This window comes from Macaca thibetana, chromosome 8 (assembly GCF_024542745.1).
Source record: "Macaca thibetana thibetana isolate TM-01 chromosome 8, ASM2454274v1, whole genome shotgun sequence".
Lineage (NCBI taxonomy): Eukaryota > Metazoa > Chordata > Mammalia > Primates > Cercopithecidae > Macaca > Macaca thibetana.
This window is the reverse complement of record NC_065585.1, coordinates 48,029,862-48,056,124: the sequence shown is the minus strand read 5'-3', so window position 1 is coordinate 48,056,124 and position 26,263 is coordinate 48,029,862. Positions and strand designations below refer to the sequence as shown.

The following is a 26,263-nucleotide window of genomic DNA, read 5'->3' as shown; positions in this document are numbered from 1 at the left end:
TAGAGATGGATTTCTTGAGGGTGGGGTACTTCCTTTTAATCATATTTTATCTTAATGCAAAGACTCCTGTGCAAGAGGTTGAGCACAAGCTAATTTACCCTGGTCAGTGATTTATCATGTGAATATCCCGAAGAGAAGTCGTAAGTCCCTGGGGTCAGGGATAAAATTACGAAATGGGAGTGGACATGAGGAGGTTACTTACAGGAATACAAGCTGGAACTGGTTTTTGTTTTTTGTTTTTTGTTTTTTTGGTTTTTTTTTTGAGACAGGGTCTCACTCTGTCGCCTGGCCTGGGGTCCAGTGACACGATCACAGCTCGCTGTGACCTCCACTGCCCGGCCTCAAGCAATCTTCCTGTCTCAGCCTCCCAAGTAGCTGGGACTATGAGTGTGCACCACTATGCCTGGCTAACTTTTGTATTTTTTATAGAGACAGAGTTTCGCCATGTTGCCCAGGCTGGTCTCCCAACTCCTGGGTTCAAGTGATCTGCCTGCCTTGGCCTCCCAAAGTGCTGGGATTACAGGCATAAGCCACCACGCCTGGCCTCTAGAACAGTCTTAAAGAGACAAATTTATACTACTTCACTAAGTTACCTAAGCCTGGCCATTGAAAAAGGTTATTGATTTTAAGTGTTTGTGACTCAAGGTTTCTCCCTCAACACCATTACATCCACAATCCAAAAAAGTTAAAGGATCCATCTGCAAATTGTTCTGTATTTGTACTATACAAATAGGAAGCCCAACCTTTGAACAGTTTTAACATTGCTGTATTCAGAACTATTTCTGTGGCTACAAACATTTCCGAGGTACTGAAACAGTGTCTCTGGACTTACTCCACTCCAGATTTTTTTCTTCCAGCCTGCAAAGTAGATTTTACCAATAGTTACATACTACATAGATTTAAGATTTTTAAAAAGCTTATTCTTGCAATACTGCAGATTTTTAAGGCATATTTTAAGTTTTAAGGTTTATAATAATCTTTCATAACTAAAAATAAAAGGAGCTTTTCTTATTCTAACACAAAGACCAAAATTCTTTCCCTTTGTTCTTTGTTCTGTGTATATGTTAACGTATTTTGAAATTTCTTAAAGCAACATTTCCATTTACAATGCTGTACTTCTCCGGACAGATCCAATACTATCTACATATGTGTCATTGATAGACATGATCTAAGTGTAGGGGAGAGAGTCTGCCCTTTAAGTTATATAGAATCATTTGTATGAAATTCTAGATATTTCCTGATTCTGAAATATTTCAACAGGAACTTCTTAAAAACTGAGAAACCCTGAATAAGCTGCTGTGTGGTAGCTGTGAAGAAAAGACTGGTAGACTGTGGGAGAATGAGAGTGCAGACTGGGGGTGCCCAAAGGTGAGGTGAGGAGCTGAAACCTAAGACAGAATTGGGAACAAAAACTTGTCCCTCCCCATCCCAGGGATTTCTTATTTTGTTGTATTTGATCACTGAGACTTGGCTCTAGCTTAATTCCTTCACATGTACATGTTACATAAGAATGGTTCTGTTTGGAGTGATCAGACTAATTTGATTCTTTTCACCTAAAATAAGAAAGCGTTTTCTGTCTCTGCCATGGTAAGGTGAGGTCAGATTTGATTTCTACCTAACAGAATGGAGTGGGGAGACTGAGCCCATTATAGTTGCATAAGAATTAATAAGAGGCCGGGTGCGGTGGCTCATGCCTGTAATCCCAGCACTTTGGGAGGCTGAGGTGGGTAAATCACTTGAGGTCAGGGGTTCGAGACCAGCCTGACCAACATGGTGAAACCCCGTCTCTACTAAAACAATACAAAATTAGCCGGGTGTGGTGGTGCAAGCCTATAATCCCAACTAACTGGGAGGCGGAGGCAGGAGAATCACTTGAACCCAGGAGGCGGAGGTTGCAGTGAGCTGAGATCATGCCACTGCACTCCAGCCTGGGCAACAAGAGTGAAACTCCATCTCAAAACAAACAAACAAAAAAGAATTAATAAGAGTTAAAATGTATTGAACTACTAATATGTAGGAAGTACTCAGGCTTTTTGCAGATACTGTTTTATCCATACAACCATCCTATGAAGGAGATACAATTATCATTATCCCTATTTTGCAGATGAAGAAAGACTCATAAGGGTTAAGTGACTCGCCCAAGACTATACCGCCCTTAGGGCAGGAGTCACCCTGAGAACAGGCCATTTTGGCTTCAAGGCTGGTGGCCCTTTTCTCACAATATGCAACAACACTGAGGAGTCTGGAATGCTGAGAAGTCTCCAAATCTCTGGCAGTGTCTAAAATGTTTATCTTACTCAGCTCTTGCTTATGCAAAGGATTTCAGTCCATTCCTGCTCCACAGTGATTTACCACTGAGAGAAAGGAGTTTGTTATTGTAAATAACTACTTATATCTTCTCACATTCTTTGTTCTACTCCCTTCTTTACCTCTGAAAGATCAGAAAGGTTTGCATAAAGTCAGTAGCTCATTTAGATGATTATAAATGTTTCCTGGAATTCTGTTTTATTTCCTTTAGAGCATTATAAGAGAGAACCAAATTACTGCTGTCTTCCTTTTATTACTTTTGAGTTATCCTTTGATATTTCAAATTTGGGCTATTCCTGGAAGAAACAATGGTACTACTTATAACTCCTGTTACCTATTGAAAATTTCAGGAACTTCACTGTGCGCAGTGGCTTACCCCTGTAATCCTAGCACTTTGAGAGGCTGCAAGGTGGGAGAACTGCTTGAGGCCAGGAGTTTAAGACCAGCCTGGGCAACACAGCAAGACCCCTATCTGTGAAAAAAAAAAAAAAAAAAAAACCAACTCTGATTCTAAAAAAAAAAAAGAAAGAAAAGGATGAAGAACCATACTTGGGTTCTTCATCTTTTTTCTAAAAGATGAAGATGAATTCGTCTGAAAAAGAAAAAAGAAAGTAAAAATATATCAGTTGTGTACCCTATATTTGTAAAGGCCTGATAAATTATAACTTAAAGCTCAGGGTAGGATTCTAAATACTAATTAAGTTATCATTTAAATAACTGCTCACCTAACTTCTAAAAAATTAATGATAAATAATATTTCTAAACTCCATCCTTTTTTCTTTCTTTTTTTCTTTCATTGATTCAATAAACATTTATTGAGTCCCTACCATGTTCTAGGCCTATTAAATTTCTATAATTTGAGGTGACTGTATGATGACTAGGCCCCAATGTCCCATGTATACTATTTACCAAAATACTGATAGAATTAAATATCTATCACACAAATAGAATTAAAATTCAACATTGTTTTCATTAATTATAGAAGACAAAAGGATCAATTTATAATATGGTCATCTTTGGGAGAGAAAAGATGGTATCTTTTACCCATCTAGATGATATCTATAATGGACGGAATAACTGTCAACATAAATATAAGGCTTTGGGGGGAAAAAGATTTTCTTTAAAAAGCATCTTGGATGTACTTTCTGCATAAACCTTTGTTCTAGATCTTCAGATTCCAGCCTTCTCCCATGTCCGCCTCCTTCCATATTCCTATTCTTTCCCTCCAAATCCTCAGTCCTCTTTAAGGCTCATTCTGTATTCATTAGTGTTCGTGAGTCCCTCCTGAGTCTGTAGTGCTCTATTGCTTTCCCAAATTTCTAATGCGCTTCAAGACTCCGTCCCACAACCTGGAGTGTGAATTACAAACTGTGATATTATTCTTGGAACATTAGGGGTTTATGTGCATCCTGCTGCCTATACGCAGTGATCAGTCCTTTGAGGTTAAGGTCAATAATTTCTAATTCTTTGCCTATTCCATAGCTGTCGGTTTAATTTTGGGAAACATTTAAATTCTTATAAATCTGACTTAGCAGAAACAAAAACATTGAAATAATTATTGTCTAGACAAGCTTTTAGGTACTTCAGTTTAAGAATGTGAAGAAAATAAAGAATACTAAGAAAAGAGCCAAAAAAGTATAAAAAGTATTGGGAGAATGATATAAATTGGGAAGCCTAGAGCAATAAGGATTATTTCTCTTAAAGGAGCAAAGACTAAGAGAAGATATATCTTTCAAACGTTAGTGATTCGCACACATAAAATGGTGAACTGCTATTCCCTGACAATTTGAAAGACGATACAAGAAATGACTTAAAGTGACCTAAGAGGGATTTTAGCTAGTCTCTATTCACTCCAGATAATAGAGAGGCTTTAAATCTTAAGTTTTTGCCTGATTCTCCAATTCTGAGCTCCAGGTTAGAATGAAAGGAGTCTATTTCATTCTGAGTATGTCACCAATGAGGTATAATCCATGGTTCTTAGATGTCCCTAAGTGCATCCTTCTTGAATATATTTCTTCTTTAGAAACGCATTCACAAAATATACATTAATGAAAAAAATTAAATACCCTCTTACTGTGACCTGAGAGAATGAGCCCACTCTTACTCTATATCTTCCAAGAAGAGTTTACTCCTCTGCTTCAGAACCTGAAATTCAGCTTTTTGTTGTTGTTGTTTTTAGTGTGGTGGCTTGTGGTAGATGGTATATTGGAAGGAGTTAGAGGACTTGAGTATGTATTCTGGCTTCAAAACTTCTAACTATATAGGCAAACGATGTAATTTTTCTAAGCCTCATTTATTTGTTATTAAGCATCCTTATTAATCAACTATTGTATGGTACTGGAGAATCAGTAGTTAAAAAAAAAAATACAGATAAGATTCATACATACCCTCACAGACAACACAGACTAGTAATGATACTTGGTTATTTCATCTGCAAAATAGGTCTGGTAACCTATGAGTCATTATTTCTACCAAGCCTCCACTTGTGTTCTCCTCCTCCTCTGTCCCCTATCTCATTAGCAGGCACCATAGAATTAAATAGAATTAAATAGAATCCAGAAACCTCAAAAGCATCCAGGACATAAAGCCAAACATTCACAAGTCCTGTTTACTCCAAATCCCTCCTATTTCTTAAACCCATTCCCTCCTCCCCACCCCCACAGAACTTGTCTCACCAAAACTCACTGATTCCTACAGCAGCCTCTTAGTAATGTCCCAACCTGTATTTTTAATCCTCTTTCACCTAATTGGCTCACTGCTTCCAGAGTGAACTTTCTAAAGTGAAAATCAGTATATCAACCTGGATGCTTTTGGCTGCAAAATAAAACAGAAGACCCAGTCAGAATGGCAGTAAGGGGATAATGGTTTTAAACTCGCTTAAAAAGAACTTTGCAGCAGGTGTTACAGAGTGCATAATTTGGCCATTCCACCACATCGGGGACCTTGGTTCTTTGCATCTTTCCATGTTGCCATTCTCAGCATGTAGAGTTTTGTCAGGCCTGTCCCTTTGTGGTCCCAGGATGACTGCAGTTGCTCTAAGCAGCACACTCTCATACATTGTGCAGTAGTGGAAGAGAGAATGTCTGTAACAGATATCCCTTTTGAAGAGTGAGGAAATGTTTTCTAGAAGCCCTAAAACAAGTTTCTTAAACTCCATATTATTGGCCAAAATTGTGACGTATGTCTGTGGCTAAATCATGCAGTGGCGATAGAAAGTGGAATTACCTAGATTGGCTTATACTGATCAAATTTTACTTCCTAGGCATAGGGTGGGGCCCAGTATTCACTGAAAAACAACTTCCTGAGAAGCTGTTTGAGAAAAATTGGGATTCTTCAGGGAAAAGCCGATGATGTCTATTGGGTAAATAATTAAAAGTAGCTGCAATATCTGATCGTCTCTGCTCCTTGCTTCCAATCCTCCAGCGTCTCCCTGCTGTCTCCAGAGTGTTATGTATGACTAAAGTGCTCACAAGTATTGCACTCGAGGCCCAAAATCTCAGAAATCGCCTCTAAATAACTTACGTAGTCAAACACCACCTGTTCCTCAATAACCTATGGAAACAAACAAATGAAAATGGTAATTTAAAAAAAAAGAAATCAAGGGCATCCAAATCAGTAAAGAGGAAGTCAAACTGTCGCTATTTGCTGATGATATGACCATATACCTAGAAAACCCTAAAGACTCCTCCAGTCCTTTCTATCCGTCTCTCAGTCATACAAGTCTAATTGAAATTCCGGGCACACCTGCTGCTCTCATACTTCCTTGCCACTGGACCTGCCCTATTCTGTCTTTTTTCACCAGTTAATTTCCACTCACTCATGATGCAGCTCCTTGTTCTCCTCCTTCTCAAGCCTTCTGCAATGTGCTCCAGTCTGAGTAAATGTCCCCTGGGTATGCTCCTGCAATGCCCTGTGTTCACCTCTCCTCTTAGTACTTATCTTGTTCTCCTAATTGTGATCAGTTGTGAATTCCTCAGAATTCTCAGTGCCTACAACTGCCTGGCCCTCAACAAAATGTCCATGACTCAAATGCTGAATAAGCGGGATCCATGTTTGTAGGAAGAGTAAGATAATGCCAATGAGGTTTATTAACTGTAATGCAAGACACAATTGTAAGTTATGATTACTTTGGTAATAACGTCACTCATTGAGCTGTCCTCTTTCTTTGCATATTGTGTTGTTTTAAAAATCATATTTTAATTTATTTCATATTTTCTATAATAGTTCAGACTCCACGTTGAAGTACCAAATACACAGATTACTCAGAATTTAATGTATTTTCCATCTTGCTTATTTCTGCCCAATACCTCATATGGTATTAAGCAGAACTAAATTAAAACTTTCCATTTCTACATTTCCAAAGGCCTTTCCTCTAAAATGTTCTATGAAAGGAGACATCAGAACACAAGCAGGAATGGTACTGTAAAGTAAACTGAAGGTTCAGCCTCTGGATCCAGGACTCCTGTGTTTTCCAGTCACCAGGTGGAATAGTGCAGCCCAGCAGTTCTATGTCCCCTGTTGTCCCTAATTAAAGGGTGCCTCCCTTATGGTGAAAACACTCTGTGCAGTGATGTTTGAAGGCATTGATGCTCCATGGTAAGCAGACTTCGCCCTACTGGGAACATGAAAAGGAACTTCTCTGATTTGTGGCTGTAGCCCTCAAGCCTTCATTTAAATAGCCAGGGCAGTTTCATTCAATCGGCAAGCATGTGCTGAGTGCCTACTCTAAACCAAGTGCTGTTTAGACACCGAGGATAGAGGACGAAAAAGACTCACCAGGTCTCTGCTCTTGTGGAGTTTACATTGTGATGGAGGGGTGGGACATTGGGAGGATACAGACTATAACAAAGAAATAGATTAAGAATAGAGAAAAACATTAGACATTGATAATGGCTATGCAGAGAATTATAGTAGGTAGTTACCTCTTACCTCTTTAATTCAGGTGAGTCAGAGCTCTTGCTATTCACTGACTGCTATTTGTTAGACAGCTGTGTATGACATCCTCATCAATATTGAGTTCCTGGAAATTGTTCATCAGAACGGCTTATAAGCTTCTTCTGCTCTTCCCCCTTGCAGTAGATCTGCTCCCGCTCAAACAAAAACCACTGGGTATCTTGCCCAAAGCAGACCTGGCTCATGCCTTCTAGGATAATTACCAAGTAGGAGAAGAGCAAATTGTTACACCATTGGGCAGTCAGTCACGCACTACTTTATGAAGTCTCTTCTATTGTGCCTTGAACTGTTTTTTAAAGCACACACTTTAACTTTAAAGTTAATATGCTTTGTACTTTATCTCCTTAACTGGATTGAGGATGAAGAGACTATTTTCTTCTTGTTTATATACCCACGACAACCATTATTACTTGGCACATAAAATGTATCCAGTAAATGTTTACTGATTAGATGTATTGATTTAAAGATGAAAATAAGCAAAGGAACAATCAAAGGAAGTTTTTGGTATAGTACCAAGATAAATAACACATGCAGAATAACTGCAGGGGCTCACAGCTCAGAAGACAGGAAAGACCTGGAAGAGAGGAGCTTGAGCTGGACATTGAAAGATATGTAGTGTCAGAATGGACAGGCCAGGCACGGTAGCCCACGCCTGTAATCCCAGGACTTTGGGAGGTCAAGGTGGGCAGATCACCTGAGGTCAGGAGTTCAAGACCAGCATGACCAACAAGGTGAAACCCCCTCTCTACTAAAAATACAAAATTAGCCAGATGTAGTGGTGGGTGCCTGTAATCCCAGCTACTCAGGAGGCTGAAGCAGGAGAATCGCTTGAACCCGGGAGGCAGAGGTTGCAGTGAGCCAAGATTGCGCCACTGCACTCCAGCCTGGGCGATAAGAGTGAGAGTGAGACTCTGTCTCAAAAAAAAAAAAAAAAAAAAAAAAAAAAAAAAAAAAAAAGGACAGAAGAGGGTAGAGAAAACCATTCCTGATGAGATAATAATATGAACAAGGCAGGTGTCCCTGTGGGGCCAGAAAGGAAAGTGACGCCACTTTCTAATTCATCTTGCAGGGCAGTGGGCGATGAGAATAGGTGAGTACCTCTGGGCCAGATGAAAAAGAGTCATAAATATCAGGTGAAAAGTCTCATAGCTGATGCAAAGTTACCAGAACGCCTTATAAGGAGAGGGATTAATAAAAGTAGTGTTTTAGGATGTAAATCCCTAAAGCTCGTGCCTGGAGCATCCAGGTCACACTCAAGTAGAAGGCTCAAAGTGAGAACCCTTAAAGGGAACCCAGGAGCTTGAGGAGGTAGCATAGGGTTCAAAACAATTGCTTTAGAAAATCAGATAGTGATATTGCTCCATTTTATGTACGATAATGACCCATAAAACACTATTACTTAAGTCTCTGTACCATTTCCCATGCCTTCTAATGACACAGCCTAGAAGTTTTCCTTCTCTGTCTTCCCCTTTTAGGATCTCAAGATGAGCTCTTCTGAGTTCCCCTTCTTATTCATTGGACTTTCCATCAGTTTCGCTTTACCAGTTCTCAAATTTGTTTCTTACGTTACACTTTGATCAATGGGTAGCTATAGTGTATGTAAATTATGGAGCATACAAAAATGAGATATGGCCCCTTCTCTCCTGAAGCTCACAATTGAAAACTGATTTTGGTTAGCTTAATACTCATGAATATAAGAATAAAGACTTCATCATAGAAAACTAAATAAAGCTACATTAAAATTTCTAAGAAAAATATCTAAAATTACTTGAAAGTCAGTGGAGTATAAGGAACAAGGATTTCAAAATATGTTTTCTCCTTGTCAGCCATGTAAGGTTTTTCTCTCCCTGCTTTAAATAATTAGGGAATGTAGAATTTATTTTGACATGTTTTAATATATCAAGTGATTTTAAAATGTGATTTTTAAAAATGCTATTACCGAAACTTCCAAACATATACAAAAGTAAAATAATATAATGAACCCCCATACACCCACCACTCAGCTTAAGAAGTTTTTCACTCATAGTCAGTCCTATTTCGGCTACACCCCAGCTACTCTCCTACACCCAGTTTATTTTGAAGCAGATCTCCAAAATCACATCATTTCATTTATAAATATTTTAATTTGTATTTCTAAAAGGTAAGGACTCGTTTTGTTTTTGTTTGTTTTGGTTTTGTTTTTGTTTTTGTTGTTTTGTTTTGTTTTGTTTTTTTGAGATGGAGAGTTGCTCTGTCACCCAGGCTGGAGTGCAGTGGTGCAATCTCGGCTCACTGCAACCTCTGCCTCCCAGGTTCAAGTGATCCTCCTGCCTCAGCCTCCTGAGTACCTGGGATTACAGGTGCGTGCCACCATGCCAAGCTAATTTTTATATTTTTAGTAGAGACGGGTTTTTACCATGTTGGTCAGGCTGGTCTTGAACTCCTGACCTCAAGTGATCCACCTGCCTCAGTCTCCCAAAGTGCTGGGATTATAGGCATAAGCCACTGAGCCCAGCCAAGGACTCATTTTTATTTATATAACTAAAATATATTATTCTACCTAAAATATTTCACAGTGATTTCTTAATATAATATCTAATATATGGCCAGTTTTCAAATATTCCCAATTGTCTTCATACTTCTTTAAAAATAGTTTTGTAATATAAACCAGGATTCCAATAAGGTTCAAACAATGCAGTTGGCTGATATATCCCAAGTTTCTTGTAATCCATAGGTTCTACTTCCATCTTTTTGCTTCTTATCACTTATATGTTACAGATGCCAAGTATTTGTCCTGACTCCATTTCCACGGCATCATTTGTCATGTTCCCCTATCCCTTGTATATCCTGTGAATTGAGTTAAATCTAGAGGCTTTCCCTGATTTAAGTTTGATTTTTTTTTTTTAGGCAGGGGACAGGGAGTGGGCTAAAATGCTTTATAGATGTTGCTGCTTGTTTTCATTAGGAATAATGTCTAATTATCTCCCTTTTTATGACTTTAGCAGCCTAGATACATTAAGTTGACCCTTGAACAACAGGGAGTTTTGGGGTGCTGAGCCCTGCACACAAAAATCTGCATATAACTTTTGACTCCCCAAAAACTTAACTACTAATGACCTACTGTTGATCAGAAGTCTTTATGATAACATGGTCAATTAACACATATTTTGTAAATGTATTATATACTGTATTCTTCTAATAAAGTAAGCTAGAGAAGAGAAAACTATTAAGAAAAGCATAAGGAAGAGATACATTTATAGTACTGTACTCTATTTGTCAATACCATCTGTTTACAAGATGAATTTTCTGAAATGGCAACCACAGTGGCACACCTCAATCTGTGGTACGTATCAAGTAATTCCACTTTTTCTTGTAAAGTCACGACTTTTCTCTGCTTCTTGGGAGCACTTCCAACATCACTAGTTGCGCATTGTATGAGTCCTATGGTGTTAGTCAAAGTCTACAGTATTACACTAAATGTGATGAAAAGTTATGTGAGAGCCATGAGATATCACTTTTTCCTGCGATATGCAATTTACTGGAGAGATGAACTGCTCACATAGAGGTGATTAGCATCCGCAGCATTTTTCCAGATACTGGCAACACTTGAGCTCACCACAATAGCAACGGGAGGTAGCTGTGAAATTACTGCAATAGTACAGTATGTACTACAGATAATGTTCTGTAGTTATGATTTAATACTGCATCTTTATATTTGTTTACATTTCTCTCATCTGCAAAGGGAGCCATGTACAATCTGTGTTTACGTGCATATGTTTTGACACATTTTAACTTTTTACAATAGATCTGTGTATACTTTATGGTAGTAAATGCTAAAATAAACTAGCATCCACATATATTTATGCATTCATAACATACCTAACTTTTTCTTAATTATTTTGATATTTCCAGACTATGTGGTTCATTGTAGAATTTTTTTAAATTGTCACAAATCTCCAAAAAATTTATGGAAAAAAATATTTGTAAAAGTGGATCCACACAATTAAAACTCATGTTGTTCAAGGGCCAACTAGATTTAATTTCAGTATGTTCTGAATGGTATAGTCTAATCATATCATTCCTTCTTTATTAATTTAAATAAATCTATACAAACAGAACTTTCCCCTTATCAGCTATTCAGTTACTCTGAGATACTTTTGTATAAGAAGGTAGGATAAATGCCTCATTCTTTCTATTTACCTATTTTTAAACCAATCAGTTTGTTTACTAGTATCACCCAAAGACAATTGATTTATTTTTAGTGTCATTATTAACTGATGGATTTAAAAATATTTGATGTGTTTCATTCCATTGTAGTAGCTATTTTATTGATGCTCAAATTGTCCCACCTTTGGCCAATTGAAACCTCTTTAAGCGGGTTCTGAGTCCTTTTGACATGACCCTCCTAGTTGTTGACAGCATCCTGGTTTTTGGATAGGACAAATTGTTTCAGACCATCTTGTACATGTCCTGCCCTAGATCTGAAATCAGCTATCTCTTCAAAGAATCCAATTTATTTTCCTAGGTCATAGTATTTAGAGGCCACAGTCTAAGCAGTAAGTATCTGAGTTGCTACTGGATTGTTCATTGTTTCTAGGTCTTTTCAGCAGACAGGACTAGGAAACACTTTTTTTCTCCAAAGAGAAATTATATTACTAATTATATGATATTTCCAATTTAAGTTCAGGACTATAAAGTTGCACTTAACCTCGCTGATGTTATATCTGCATCTTCTTTTCCCCTGCCTACAATCCTGGCTCTCAGTGGAACGACATAATCACTCATTTGCTTTATCCCACAATACACAATATCCCACAAGACCACACACCCAGTGGTCTCAGAAAAACAGTATCAACACAATCACCAACAGTATAACTATTGAAAAGAGTTTTCTATAATTCTTTTTGTTTTTAGTATGTATATTCTACTAGAGATGTACAAATTTCTGTTAACCTATGATGCATATTACTCTCAATATGATATCATTTCCATTTCTCTCTCTCTCTCTCTCTCTCCCCCTCCCTCCCTCTCCTTTTTTAGAGATGGGATCTCACCCAGGCTGGAGTGCAATAGTACATTCATAGCTCACTGCAACCTGAAACTCCTGTGCTCAAGCAATCTTCCCACCTCAGCCTCCCGAGTAGCTAGGACTACAGGCTGGCGCCATCGTGCCCAGCTAATTTTTGAAAATTTTTATTTTTAGAGATGAGGTCTCACTATGCTGCTTAGGCTGATCTTGAATTCCTGGGCTCAAGCAGTCCTCCCACCTCGGCTGCCCAAAGTGCTGAGATTATAGGCAGGAGCCACTGCACCTGGCCATTTTTCTTATTTTTTTTTAAAACCTCCACTATTGATTTCTAAAATGTTTAAGTGCTTATTTTCTAATTTTTCTTTATAGTGTGGGAAAGAGATTATGAGTAGGAGTCATTATATGGTTTATGAATTACCATGGAGTGTCATAGTTAGATCCTCAGGATACCATTGCTTGTTCTTTCTTCTTAGACCTGACTCAATTTCACAATTTCATTCACTCATTCATTTAAGAAACCCAAGTAAATGCTATGAAGCAATTAGAAAAGAGGCTTAAGGAGAGAATTTAACATATATTGGTTGTCTACTATGTGTCAAAATTATGATAGGTGCTTTACTTATCTCATAATTTCATAAGAACATTTTGAAGTATAAATTATTATTATGTAACCAATTTTCAGATGAGACAGTTGGGACTCAGGGAGTTTCCTTTGCCCAAAGTCACAAAGATATTAAGTAGACAAGCTAGAATTAACACATACAGTCTGTTTTACTCCAATGTCATATATAAGATGCAGTCTCCGTCCTTAAGGAGTTAATGGAGGGTTGAGACCCAGGAAGAACAGAGTACAATAGGAGTTCAGGCCAAAAGAAATGCATCACAAAGAGGTGGCATCACAAAGAGGTGGCATTTCACCTGATTTTCAGGAAACGATAAAATGTGCTGGATGTAGAGGGAGTGCATTCCATGTCAAAAATTGGAGATGAGCAACATTCGGTAGGTAAGAAAGTGTAAGGGGTACTTAAAATGATAAGCAGTCTAGTTGGACCAAAGTTTAGGTTAATATAGGGAAATAGAGAGAGAACTAAACGGGTTGCCTGGAACCTCAGTTGGGATCAGAAGGTCATTCTGAGGATTCAGTACAGCTAGAAACTTTTGAAGGTTTGAGCAGGAGTGAAATATGATAGAGCACAATCCTAGCCACCGGGCAGGCTCCAGCTAACCCAGATACTTCTCCTTGGAGGGACTCAGACAAAACCCACCTTCATAGTTCCACAAGTCTTGCTGATTGACTGCATGTCTTCTAGCAATTTCCTGGAAAAGTTGCATTTTCTTTGATGTTTTGCTTCTGGAAGTTTTGCCAAATTAAGGCTTTCAGTTGGAGAGAGATGGAGTAGTCCCACAAAGCATTGCACTGCGATTGGCAGTGGTTTTCTGAAGTCTCAGAAATAAAGTCTGACTCTAATTAGACATACTTAATCTGCTCAGTGAACCTTAGAGTCAAATAAGTCTTAGAGTAGTGTGACATTTCACTGATTTCTTATAAGAGCTTTGCTGAAAAATATACTTATCAATCTAATCAATAATTACAAGATTATAGAAATCACAGGAAAAAAATCACGATTAAAAGATTTTGGTAAAATTAAGTTCAAATTGCATAGGACTTTTTCTATACTATACCTTTTACTATAAAAATGGGTTATATCTAAACGTTATACAATAAACTGCCTAGTTTGGATAATTTCATTAGCTTAAACTCTTCCTTTGCTCAGTATTAAAATTCAGAAGTGACCATCTAACCTAACATTCTTACATATCCCCCTCATGGGGATTTTTAACACAGTGAATTAAATGTCCCCTTTATTCTATTTTTTATAAGAATGTATGAGATTGCATAATTCAGGGTAACTAAACTTACTTTTAAAATATGACATTTGCTGTCTTAATTCTTTCCAGTTCATAATCTGTAAATCAAATACGGTTGAGCTCTGTAAAATCTATTAGTTATGCATCTTTTGAGACCTGAGTGATCTGTTGCCTATCATAGGACTAGATATGAAGTGTGTCCTCAGTATTCTTAGTATCCACCTTTCCTGCCTTCTTTCCTTCCTTCCTTCCTTCCTTCCTTCCTTTCTTCCTTCCTTCCTTCCTTCCTTCCTTTCTTCCTTCCTTCTACACATGTATTTTTTGTAATAGCTTGAATAGTTTACTGTCATGTAAGTGAATAGTATCTTATGTAGTATCTACATAAGAAACATGGCATGGAATTCACCAATACCCAAAACTATCCCATTTTTGGAAGTTTAAACCTAAGAGAAAAATGATTGCTGGATACATCTTTATAAAATCTACATTTTTACAGAAATAGTTCATTGATTATTATAAATATCATGTTTGAAATTTTTTTAAAAATGAAGTTACACACAGATACTGTTTAATACCTTTAGCACTAAACTGCAAAGTGCAATGCAGAAATAAAGCCATTGTTTATTTAGATGGGTCAGTGATTCCAGACTCACTACTCCTCATACAAGATTTTATCTGCCTGTAATCCCAGCACTTTGGGAGGCCGAGACGGGCGGATCACGAGGTCAGGAGATCGAGACCATCCTGGCTAACACGGTGAAACCCCGTCTCTACTAAAAAAAAAATACAAAAAACTAGCCGGGCGACGTGGTGGGCACCTGTAGTCCCAGCTACTCGGGAGGCTGAGGCAGGAGAATGGCGTAAAAAACCCGGGAGGCGGAGCTTGCAGTGAGCTGAGATCCGGCCACTGCACTCCAGCCTGGGCGACAGAGCCAGACTCCGTCTCAAAAAAAAAAAAAAAAAAAAAAAGATTTTATCTAAGATACCCTGACCATTGTAGTCACTTGGCTTGTGAGCTTCACTTGCCCCCACAATATGCTTAAATTTTTCATTTTGTGCTAGTGTAGACCAAGTAAAAACCCACATAAACCCAAGATATATGTTAAGGTTAGAGTTGTGCTTCACACTCTTGACTGTACTTTAAAATCAACTGGGGAGCTTTTAAAGTTGTCTCAGCGCTGGGGCCCCACTCCCAGAGAGTCAGAGTTAATTGGTCTGGCTGCAAGGCCACAACAGCTGCACAAGTGCAGGGGGTACTGCTTACCGACAACCTCGTCATCTCCCTGGCCCTCAACTTCCTGGAGCACAGCTCCACTGTATTCCATGTGAATGGCACCACTGTACTTGTGCAAACTTGGAAGCCCTAGCGATAGTGCCTGAGCACCCATGTTTTCAGAAGACCCCCAGGTGTTCTAATATGCAGCCAGAATTGAGAACCACTGGCATATAATGTAACTTAGACATTAGGTGTATGGATTAAGGAGCTGTGTAGAAATAGATTCAAGATGCAGTTCTACTACTTTTTAGCTGTGTGAACTTAGGAAAGTCACTTCACTCCTTGGAACCTCAATTTCTTCCTAAATAAAAGAGTGATACTAATACCTATCTCATGAGATTATATAAAAGAAAAAATAAGATGTCAAAGTGAAATGCTTGGCACAAAGTTAACACTTAATAAGCCACTTTTATTATTTTAGCTATTGAAGCGAGATTTCTATATTAGTCTAGATTCCTCAGTACTAAGTTATAGAGGTCTATCTCAAATGATCTGAAACAAAAATGGGGAAATTAAGCAAGCCACGGAAGGGTAGAGTTTGATCTGGCCTCAGATTTTGGCATTTGAATGCTATTAGGACACATACCTCTCTCTCTCTCTGGAGCTTATTCCAGCTTCTCTTTTCATGGTACTTTCATTCTCTCAGCCCAACTTCCCCCTTGGGCTAAACCATGACTATGGGCAGCTCAAGACATATCTTTACAGCCTCTTCAGCACAGAACAGGCAAAAAATTCATCCTATCCGACCCAGTTGAAAAAGTTACAGTGACCCAGCCTGGCTCCATCCCTGTGGTCAAGAGCTGTAGTCATTAAAATGGTGGAGAAGGAGAGCTGTGAAGATAAATACAATAACCAGCTTTGTTTCATTGTTGAGACCTGATTCAAAATAAATAAAATACATAAAACCCTTGCCATTCTAGGATCTATTGGCCGACAAGGAAAGACAGCAGTAAGATCCCAGGAGCAGGAACTTCCCTGAAATTAGAACACCTAGTCTCTCCACTCTCCATGACCTGTGCACAATAATCGCCCCTTAAGGTGAATTTAAGATCACAGAAGTATGCCTTATCCCCTCTGGTCCAGTTTACTTGAGACGCTCAGACTGACAGGCAAATGAGGAGTTGAATCACTTCATACCAAGCTCCCAGCAATCTGCATTATTGAATACCTGAAGTGTTCTGTCCTCCCACTCCCACCCCACAGTATTTCCTTACCCATACAAGTGAGAAAACTAGGCAGAGTTGTTTATTTATGTAAGTGTTATTTATAGGAACACTCTCTACAGCTACTCTAACGTGTGTGTTATCCAAGAACAAGGTAGTGAGGTAAAACAACCACAAAAGGCCCAGAAACATCCTTTAACATTTGGATTGTTCTAACCACTTATCTGACACTTGAGATGGAGAGGCAGCAAGTGTCATGAAAGAGGAACAAAATTCATCACTTTACAGCAGTGTGCTTTTTACAAGTTACTTAACTTCTTGGAACTTCAATTTCCTGATCTATAAAATGAAGGCAATAATATTTCCAAGGACTATGGGGAGAATTGAATGTATTTGATAAGTGATAATGTATTTGAATGTCAGTTACACTCTGTACAGTTGATATTAAGGAAGTGGTTTTTTAGGGGGGGTTGAATAATTTTATATTTAAAGCATTATTGAAAAAGCTTTGCTATGAACATGTCCTCATGTATTTGGACGCAGTAGAGAGGATGACTGGGCATGTACTCGACTATCCTAAGAAACATTGCGAAAGAGGCACAAGTACTATTGGCACTCACCAGCCATTGGGTTCTTAGCATACTTACTTTGTGGTTACAAAAAAGAGTGATGGAGCTGCTAGCATACACTATAACCTCCCTGCTACTATACTGGTTCAGTGTCCTGATTTAGGAAAGCAGCCTGATTCATTTTGCTGTAACATGGTACAACACTGCAGAGCATGATGCCAAGAAGAAAAATGTCAAATATTAATAACATTACTAGCTCTTCTATTTCAAAGAATGCCTCTAGGGATTTTGAGGTCTCTTTATAGTTCCTATTCAGCCAAAGTAAATTGATTATAGGTTGGTAAGAGTCGGTGGAGGATTATATGAGTGAAGGTATAAAAGCACCCGGCCAAGGCACAGAATAGTGCTTGGACTGACTCTCACAGGCAACATCACGTTCTAGCTTGTCTGCTATGGACTGACTGGATATTATTCACCGTCAAGGAGCCTCATCCCTAACAGTGACGTTAAGATAGTATGTATCCCAAAATACACATAGGGTATGCATTTTCTGTGACCTGGAAATGGGACAAGTACCTCTGTAAGCCTCTTTTATTTTATTTTTCTCACACTGCCATGATGTAAGTCTCTTTTAGCATTAAAACTCTAGAACCCAAACCCCACATTTTTCCAGAAGTGAAAATAGCTTACTATGTAAACGAGGAACATTTTGAATGAAGGAGCAGTCTACTCATAAACTTTTAGGAGCAAGAGATGAAATAGCACAAAACTGCCTATATCGAATAAACACGAATAAAGTTCAGATGTGGGTTTTAAGTTGTTCAAAAGATTGGTACTTCAACCTACTAAAATACTCGAGACAAACTGATGAGAGTATCTTGGAAGTGAGGGAACATATTTTCTTAATTTTCAACACGTAGTCTTGGAACCAGTTTTATTTCGTTTTTTTCTAATATAAATGTGTAAATATCTGATTTATACAGTTTATGTATCCCATGGCAACGTGATCTTTTGCTTCTCTCTTTTATTTTCTTCCTACCCCTCCCCTATCTTTTTCTTGAGGGAATCAGGAAAAAGTGTCCTATTTCTCAACCGTTGAATCTATTTATGAAAATTAGAACTAAACAGTTTAGCACAATTAAGCAGAATGCCACATTCATCAAATCTTCATTTTTGTAAGACTTCAATCCTGTCAGTCACTAGAAAGCATGTGTTAAGTGGAAGTTGCTTCCCGTCTTTTGGCATGCCACATCTGTTGACAATTATAGAGGCACATACATTGCCATTCATAGAATGGCATGTGTCTCCCTATGCCTTGGTTCACAGGCCCTTGGGGACATTTAAAAGTGTGTGCTTTTTAACTGCCCTAGAACTAAGGAGTTTAATTTTGCCTGAGAATGTGTTTATGTGCCTTGTAAAGGAGCTAGTCGTTCCCTTTTGCCTTCCTTTATTATGACATGTGTACACTGTGTCTGTGTGTGTCTGTGTCCGTGTGTGTGTGTCTCTGTGTGTATACATACACCAAAGAAGAACCGCACCAGGAATTGGGCATAAAGGCTTTCTGTTACCCATCTATAAACCTTTCTTGTAAGTTGCTGCTTTTATTTTTTATTTATTCTTTTGTTAATAGTATATTTCTTGGCTTCTGCTGGATCTTTTTTTTTCTGTTTCTAAACACTATTTAGTTCTGATTTCATATCCTCATGTTCTTCAGTCAAGATTGGGGTCAGCCTTCTTTATATGATATGTGTAATTGTTATAATAAAAGGCACTGGGGCCGGATGTGCTGGCCCACACCTGTAATACCAGCAATTTGAGAGGCTGATGTGGGAAGACTGCCTGAGCCTAGGAGTTCAAGACCAGCCTGGGCAACATAGCAAGACCCTGTCTCTACATAAAATTTAAAAATTAGCGAGGTGCAGTGGTGCACTCCTGTAGTTCTACCTACTTGAGAGGCTGAGGGAGGAGGATTACTTGAGCCCAGGAGGTGAAGGCTACAGTGAGCCATGATCATGCCACTGCACTCCAGCCTGGGTGAAAAAGTGAAACCCTGGCTCTAAAACAAAAGCAAAAGCAAAAACAAGTCCCCGGACCCTCTCTGGAGCTCTGCCCTCTTTCTTTTGGATCTCTTCCGGACCCATAAGCAAGCCATATTCTCCAGGAAGTATCTAGTACCTAGAAAACGGAAGCTGAGTCTACACGTCATCTATCCAGGAACTTCACCTCGCTCATCTTAACACCTCAGATATTTGGCAATATCCAGAATATTGGCCATTTTTCCTAGTTTCATCCAAATATTTAATATTGGGTATACATAACCATAGTAACATTAATTTTTTTCATTTAAAAGAGAGATACTGCCTTTGGACATTGTGAGCATCTCTTGTGAATACTATGAATAGTTAAATAAATTCTAGTATAGAAGCCACCTAGAGGAGTTGTTTAACGACTGAAAGAAGAATTAGGTGAAACAGAAGTTGAGACTGAGGCTAAAGCCAATTGTGGTTTCATCCATGGTGGTTAGTGGTGTTTCTTAATCCTTAAATATCAAATGTGTTGTAATGCTTAATTATCCTTAATACGTAAAGGAAGTGACCTACAAATTCTTTACTGTTTATTGAAAAGTAGCATATTTGGAGGCTTTGACAATTCTACAGAAGAGAGGAAGCTGTTAAATTCTAGGCTACCGTGTCCTTCAAATGGGAAAAGCAAAATGCCTGAGCATGTCTCTTCTCCAGCATTAAATTTTGCATCAGTTTCCTATTAAACTCAAGGATATGTGAAGGGAGCAATTTTAATTGCTTGGCACTTAAAAAGCCTCCTCCACTGTTCAATGAGTTAGAAATATTTTGAAAATTTGATTGCATTTAGAGCCACACAAATTTACCTGTAATAAAATTTTTGCTGCACGCTTAAATAATGTCTTCTAGAAATGAACATTTAAATGAACTATAGAATGCTCAGAGGGGAAAGGGAAGCTAATACTTATTGAAGACCTACAACGTGCCAAATACAGTACATTCACTATTTTATTTGCTCTTGTTAACATTCATATGAATGGATATTACTGTTTCTGTTTTATGAATAAGAATTGGGGCTAAAACCAGCTGAGGGGGTTACCTAAATGGTATGAGGTGCAGGGCAGATCTGAAATCTGCTGTTTGATTGCAGAGTCTGTTTTCCTTCTCCGTTGTCTTTACATTCTCAGGATGATGTTGAAAACAGCAAAGAGTGCCAGCTTATTAGCTCATATAGGCTTTACAGTCAGTGCAGCCTGATTCACCAAAGCTACGCACCCAGCCTCACACACAGAAAACCACTTGGGGGCTGACTTATCTGGATTTGTGTCTAAATTATCCCATATATGAAATAATACTAGATCTCCTCTTCAGTTTCTGCTTTGTAGTTAGCTTAAAATATCTCAAAACTCACATTGTCCCAGAGGAATACCAAGAATGTCATCTTATGTTAATTAAGTATGTACTGTGCTGTCTCATCTTAATTAAATTTATGGTACCTAAATCAAGAATCCTTCAGATTGGCTTTTGAAGTGTGCTCTATCTCTGCCATGGGAAGAGCCAATTTTGAGGTTTTCACACACAAAAGAAAAGAAAGCCACCTCCAGGTACCCTTTAGAGTCCTTTCAGCTGATCCCCAAACAGAGGAATCCAGTTTCAATGGAAGTTTTTAATAAACCTCATTATTTGACAATTAGTCAAGTGTCTGGCATTCCTTCTTTCTTTATTTTTCCACTTGTGCTTATGCTTTCAGGCTCCTTTGATGTTGTTCGCCCCTCCAGTGGTGGTAAATGACCATGATGGCTAATAGGCTGGCTTCCACAGGTGCCTGCTAACAACCGCCTCATAAATATTCAACAGGAGCATTCTGTGCAAAAGGCTGGGGAATTAGGTGACCTGCCAAATCTTTCCACATCTAATATCTATGATAATGGATACAAATTACGCGGGACAGAAGGAATGGCCTTGCACTGTGAAAAACCGAAGGGGAATCAATACAGCCTGTGGCTCCCAGCTCAGGCAGGCAGCCTCGCCCAGTATACCTCTCCCAGGTGCCGACCTGGGGGGTCAAGGGCTTTCCCCTCTGCCTAATGAGCAGTTCTTCCACAGCAAGTCATCACCACCACAGAGTGGTGGGCTCTTATCTGTATTTTAATTTTTTGTTATAATGGTAATTAGCATTACATCTTGAATAGTAAATTAAGAAACCCAAAACAGAATTTTAAATTTAAAAAGCTTTTCTGTTAGGAATCCAGTTGCATTAATTTTGTGGACGGAAGGTAAGCTAAATTAGCCAAGTTTGTGCATTCATTACCTCGTTCTAATCCTCAGCATCACAAATGCAAAAGGCTGTCATTAGATTTGAGAACAGACAAGAACTGGGATTTCGCAATATGAATGTTGAAAGATTAATTTGAAAAGATCTCACTAAAAAACACAAAAGGTCATTGCTAACACGGAATATTTTATAATCAGTCTGTACCTAGTTTTAAAATGCCTATTTACAGTTCTCTGGTTTAAAAAGAAATGATACATTTAGAGTACTTGATCAAATTGGAATATTTCTAGGTATATTGTTTTGATGATAGAGAAGTGTAGATATCCAATGTTATATGATAATATTGGAAATGCTTTTTTATCAAAAGATATTTGACTTTCAATTATTATATCCAAAGAGAAGTTAAAAATAAAGAGAAACAAGAAAGAGAATGGGCTTTTTCACCCTTTTACTTCATAGTATGATGTCAAAAAAGAAAGGACTTGTTTTGAATATTTCATCCTTTGTGTTTGCCCTGAAAATATTAATGGTGAAATAGAAATGGTAGTGATGAAAGCAGTGTCGTAAATTTCATGAAAGCATCGTTAATTTTCACCAAACTAGTTGCCAAGCTGGTAGTGGGTAAAAATGTAAATGTTCATCTTTGATCAATGGAATTTTAATGTTGTGAATAGCCGTGTGCCTTGATGTATACATCTGTAGCACATTTTAAACATCTGTGTTCAAGATGACCATTTGGGAAAAGATTCATTGACTTCACTTAGTTCATGTTGTTTGGTTCTATACACTACATTCAAGTCCTAAATGAGACTTTTCTAAAAAGAAATTTTACACAAATTGCTTAGTTTATTACAGACTGCATAACCTAAAATGGCTTTTTAAAAACCAGCATGGGTGATTTCACCATGAGTTTTCAAAGGTTATACAATTGTTGAAGAATGAAAATGTATCTGTTTCAACAGTGAAAATGAGAATAATTGACATTTAAATGCTACAGTAGCTGAGGCTAATGTTTCTCTTAGAAGCTCTGTTACCAAAGGACCCTCACTCTCTATGTTCTCTTTATTAGTTTCTAGGAGATTTTTGTACTTAGAACCTATAGCCTGGCTTTTAAGAAATGCTACTTTAAGGTCATAGACTGGAGTGTTGCATTATTTTCCATCAAACTTGATTAATTTTAAACATAGGTAGCTCAAAAGAACAGCTCAGTTAAAACCACCACATATACAGTAAGAAAAGAAATAGATTGCCTGTAGCTTAGCTCTAAAATAGGAAGTTCAATCTATACTCAAAATAACTTTTACAGGTGTCCCTTCTATTTTTAAGACAATTATAGGCTGGGCATGGTGGCTCACACCTGTAATCCCAGCACTTCGGAAGGCCAAGGTGGGCGGATCACCTGAGGTCACGAGTTCGAGACGAACCTGACCAACATGGAGAAACCCCGTCTCTACCAAAAATACAAAATTAGCCAGGCGTGGTAGCACATGCCTGTAATGCCAGCTACTTGGGAGGCTGAGGCAGGAGAATCACTTGAACGTGGGAGGCGGAGGTTGTGGTGAGCCTAGATCGTGCCATTGCACTCCAGCCTGGGCAACAAGAGCAAAACTCCATCTCAAAAAAAAAAAAGAAAGAAAGAAAAAGAAAAGAAAATTATAATATTACTATCTCTAAAATGTCTAGGCAGCCATTGTTACTAAGAAAGCTGCATTGCCTCTATTTACCTTACAATGTGTTTGCATCTTTCCTAAAAGCACAGGCCCAGAAGCATTTCTTTTTTTTTTTTTTAATATATATATATTTTTATTATTATTATACTTTAAGTTTTAGGGTACATGTGCATAACATGCAGGTTTGTTACATATGTATACTTGTGCCATATTGCTGTGCTGCACCCATCAACTCGTCAGCACCCATCAACTCGTCATTTACATCAAGTATAACTCCCAATGCAATCCCTCCCCCCTCCCCCCCCCCCCCCCCCCCCCCCCCCCCCCCCTATGATAGGCCCCAGTGTGTGATGTTCCCCTTCCCGAGTCCAAGTGATCTCATTGTTCAGTTCCCACCTATAAGTGAGAACATGCGGTGTTTGGTTTTCTGTTCTTGTGATAGTTTGCTAAGAATGATGGTTTCCAGCTGCATCCATGTCCCTACAAAAGACACAAACTCATCCTTTTTTATGGCTGCATAGTATTCCATGGTGTATATGTGCCACATTTTCTTAATCCAATCTGTCACTGATGGACATTTGGGTTGATTCCAAGTCTTTGCTATTGTGAATAGTGCCGCAATAAACATACGTGTGCATGTGTCTTTATAGCAGCATAATTTATAATCCTTTGGGTATATACCCAGTAATGGGATGGCTGGGTCATATGGTACATCTAGTTCTAGATCCTTGAGGAATCGCCATACTGTTTTCCATAATGGTTGAACTAGTTTACAATCCCACCAACAGTGTAAAAGTGTTCCTATTTCTCCACATCCTCTCCAGCACCTGTTGTTTCCTGACTTTTTAATGATTGCCATTCTAACTGGTGTGAGATGGTATCTCATTGTGGTTTTGATTTGCACTTCTCTGATGGCCAGTGATGATGAGCATTTTTTCATGTGTCTGTTGGCTGTATGAATGTCTTCTTTTGAGAAATGGCTGTTCATATCCTTTGCCCACTTTTTGATGGGGTTGTTTGTTTTTTTCTTGTAAATTTGTTTGAGTTCTTTGTAGGTTCTGGATATTAGCCCTTTGTCAGATGAGTAGATTGCAAAAATTTTCTCCCACTCTGTAGGTTGCCTGTTCACTCTGATGGTAGTTTCTTTTGCTGTGCAGAAGCTCTTTAGTTTAATTAGATCCCATTTGTCAATTTTGGCTTTTGCTGCCTTTGCTTTTGGTGTTTTAGACACAAGCTCATCGTCTGTCATCTTCACGTGACCAACAGCTACAGCCAGACATAACACCTTCTTCATTTGGAACTTGATTGTGGACTTCACCTCATCCACTTTGGCCACCATGTTTTCGTTGTGTGTGAGCAGGGAAGGGAACTTTCCTGCCTTATTTAGGCCTGGGCCGAGGATTCGTGGAATCTGCTTGATCAGAGACTCTGAGGCCAAAAACGCATCATACTTCTTGGCTAGTTTCTTGACCAGTTTTTTATTCTTGTTGAGTTTTTTCAGCGCCTCGATGTCCATGTGGGGGATATCCACGGCCTTGGCCTCGTCACAGTGCTGCTGGTCCCCCAGGACACACACAGAGAACTTGGGGCGGGGAGTGGACTTAAGCCTGACGGTGCCCGAGAAGCGCTTGTCCTTCTGGGGGTCATAGTTCTTCAAGCTGATCTGCAACTCCACCGCCTCCAGGAACTTGCGGCGCTTGCGCTGGTTCCCGTGCAGGACTTCCCGCACCGCCTCGTACAGGGTGTCGCGAGAGACTTTGCTGCTCATGGCTTCTCACGCCGCGCTAACCGGAAAAGAGCAGGCCCAGAAGCATTTCTAATGATCCAGGGGGTAGTCCATAGTCTCCCCTTCGAGACCAGAGCTACAGCTGCAGATTTTGCTAACATCAGAATAGTCTGCTAGTTCTTCTTCATTTGCTATTAGAACAGGAATCCCTCCATGGGCTTAAAAGCAGCAGCTTTGTTACAAGAGGATCTTTTTTAAAAACTTACTCTTGAGGTCCCTTTCTGCTGGAGATATGTTTATTTTGCAGTCAATACAAACTTACAGGACCCCTTCTGAAAATTTTGCTTGGTAACTCATAATTTAAACATTTGTCATTTTTTCCTTTTTAAGGAAATTTACCCTTTTACCCTTACCAATGATAAAGGAAAAATTTACCATTTTTTCCTTTTTACCCTTTATGTGTATTGAACTCAACCTAGGATGGGGTAGGGAGTGCTGATCCTTTCTTTAATGTTCAGTGGCCTTTTGGAAACACTTACCCCTGGACCAGTAGTACTCAATGTGGTTAAGAATCTCCTGTACAGCTTATTACAAGTGCAAAGACTCCTGAGCCCAGTACCCCAAAATACTAATGTAGTAAGTGTGGGGTGAGACTCAGAATCTTCGTTTATCTTAAGTTCCCCTGCTGGCTAACATGAAGGGCATCTGGGAACCATCCTTTGAGGAGCAAGATGGTCTCTGAGTCCTTGTTTATCTGTTTACACAGAAACTACCTATTGTAACCACCTAAGAATTATGTTATCTAGGCAGTGTTTTCCCAGGTTTACTAATGTTAACAGTTGCAGAAGCAAAAGGATAACACTGAGGTCACTTCACACGAACGGATGTTTGATGGATTCTGAGAGTTCTCTGGAGTAGGAAGACCTGGGTGAGTTCCAGGGCCCTGATGCTGATGCTCTCGCATTGTGCAACTTATATGACTCAGTTTTCTAGTGTGTGAGTGGAGATAATCATCTTTGCTTCCTACCCACATAATTCCAATGCTCTGACAAATGTCGAGGCACTACTTATAAAAATAATCTAATTTCTACATGATGGTGTAGTTATGTAAGTAAAAGTTTTCCAGAACAAAACACCAATTGAAAACCTAGCATTTTTTAATGTTTTATAATTTCCCCCCATTTTAGATGATAGCTTGTAAAACTACTTCCTCAGAGACTTTCCCCGTAACTTTCTACTTTACCTTCATCCTATCCTAATTCATTTCTGTAAAGACATTGAGATACCGGATTACATGTCACGTTTCTAAACCACTCTTTAACTGGTGTCCTTGGAAACCCCCGTATTTCCCACACTCCAAACCTAGGAGATCAACCATATTTGACTTGCTGAAAATAATAACCAGTCTGGGATATGGCATGGGAAA

General features: G+C 38.7%; 4 protein-coding genes across 24 annotated transcripts in view; 1 reads left to right on the top strand and 3 right to left on the bottom strand.

Annotated features, from left to right (window-relative positions):
- Positions 1-26,263, bottom strand: part of LOC126960839 (cytochrome b-c1 complex subunit 7) — a 1,171,628-nt gene that overhangs the window by 833,996 nt on the left and 311,369 nt on the right. The window contains exon 1 of one of the 19 annotated variants that reach the window (XM_050800557.1): positions 23,436-23,439. The exons of 17 other annotated variants lie outside the window; for them this stretch is intronic. The gene's annotated coding sequence lies outside the window, so the exon portion shown is untranslated. Of the gene's footprint in view, positions 1-23,432; positions 23,440-26,263 lie in introns of those variants that run through there. One more of the 19 variants, XM_050800561.1, reaches the window with a different exon arrangement.
- TSPYL5 (TSPY like 5) overlaps positions 1-26,263 on the bottom strand; it is a 321,724-nt gene that overhangs the window by 112,459 nt on the left and 183,002 nt on the right. The gene's annotated exons all lie outside the window — the stretch shown is intronic.
- Positions 1-26,263, top strand: part of CPQ (carboxypeptidase Q) — a 498,229-nt gene that overhangs the window by 419,180 nt on the left and 52,786 nt on the right. The window contains exon 9 of one of the 3 annotated variants that reach the window (XM_050800516.1): positions 1,261-2,833. The exons of the other annotated variants lie outside the window; for them this stretch is intronic. Coding sequence (XP_050656473.1) covers positions 1,261-1,271 — 11 coding nt within the window. The 3' untranslated portion in view covers positions 1,272-2,833. Of the gene's footprint in view, positions 1-1,260; positions 2,834-26,263 lie in introns of those variants that run through there. 3 annotated transcript variants of the gene reach the window in all.
- Positions 6,256-24,916, bottom strand: LOC126961548 (60S ribosomal protein L10a-like). Its single transcript, XM_050802089.1, has 4 exons — positions 24,325-24,916; positions 15,402-15,549; positions 10,523-10,680; positions 6,256-6,399 (listed from the first exon to the last, which is right to left on the bottom strand). Exons 1-4 carry the CDS (start codon positions 24,877-24,879, stop codon positions 6,256-6,258), a joined length of 1,005 nt encoding a protein of 334 aa, XP_050658046.1. The 5' UTR covers positions 24,880-24,916.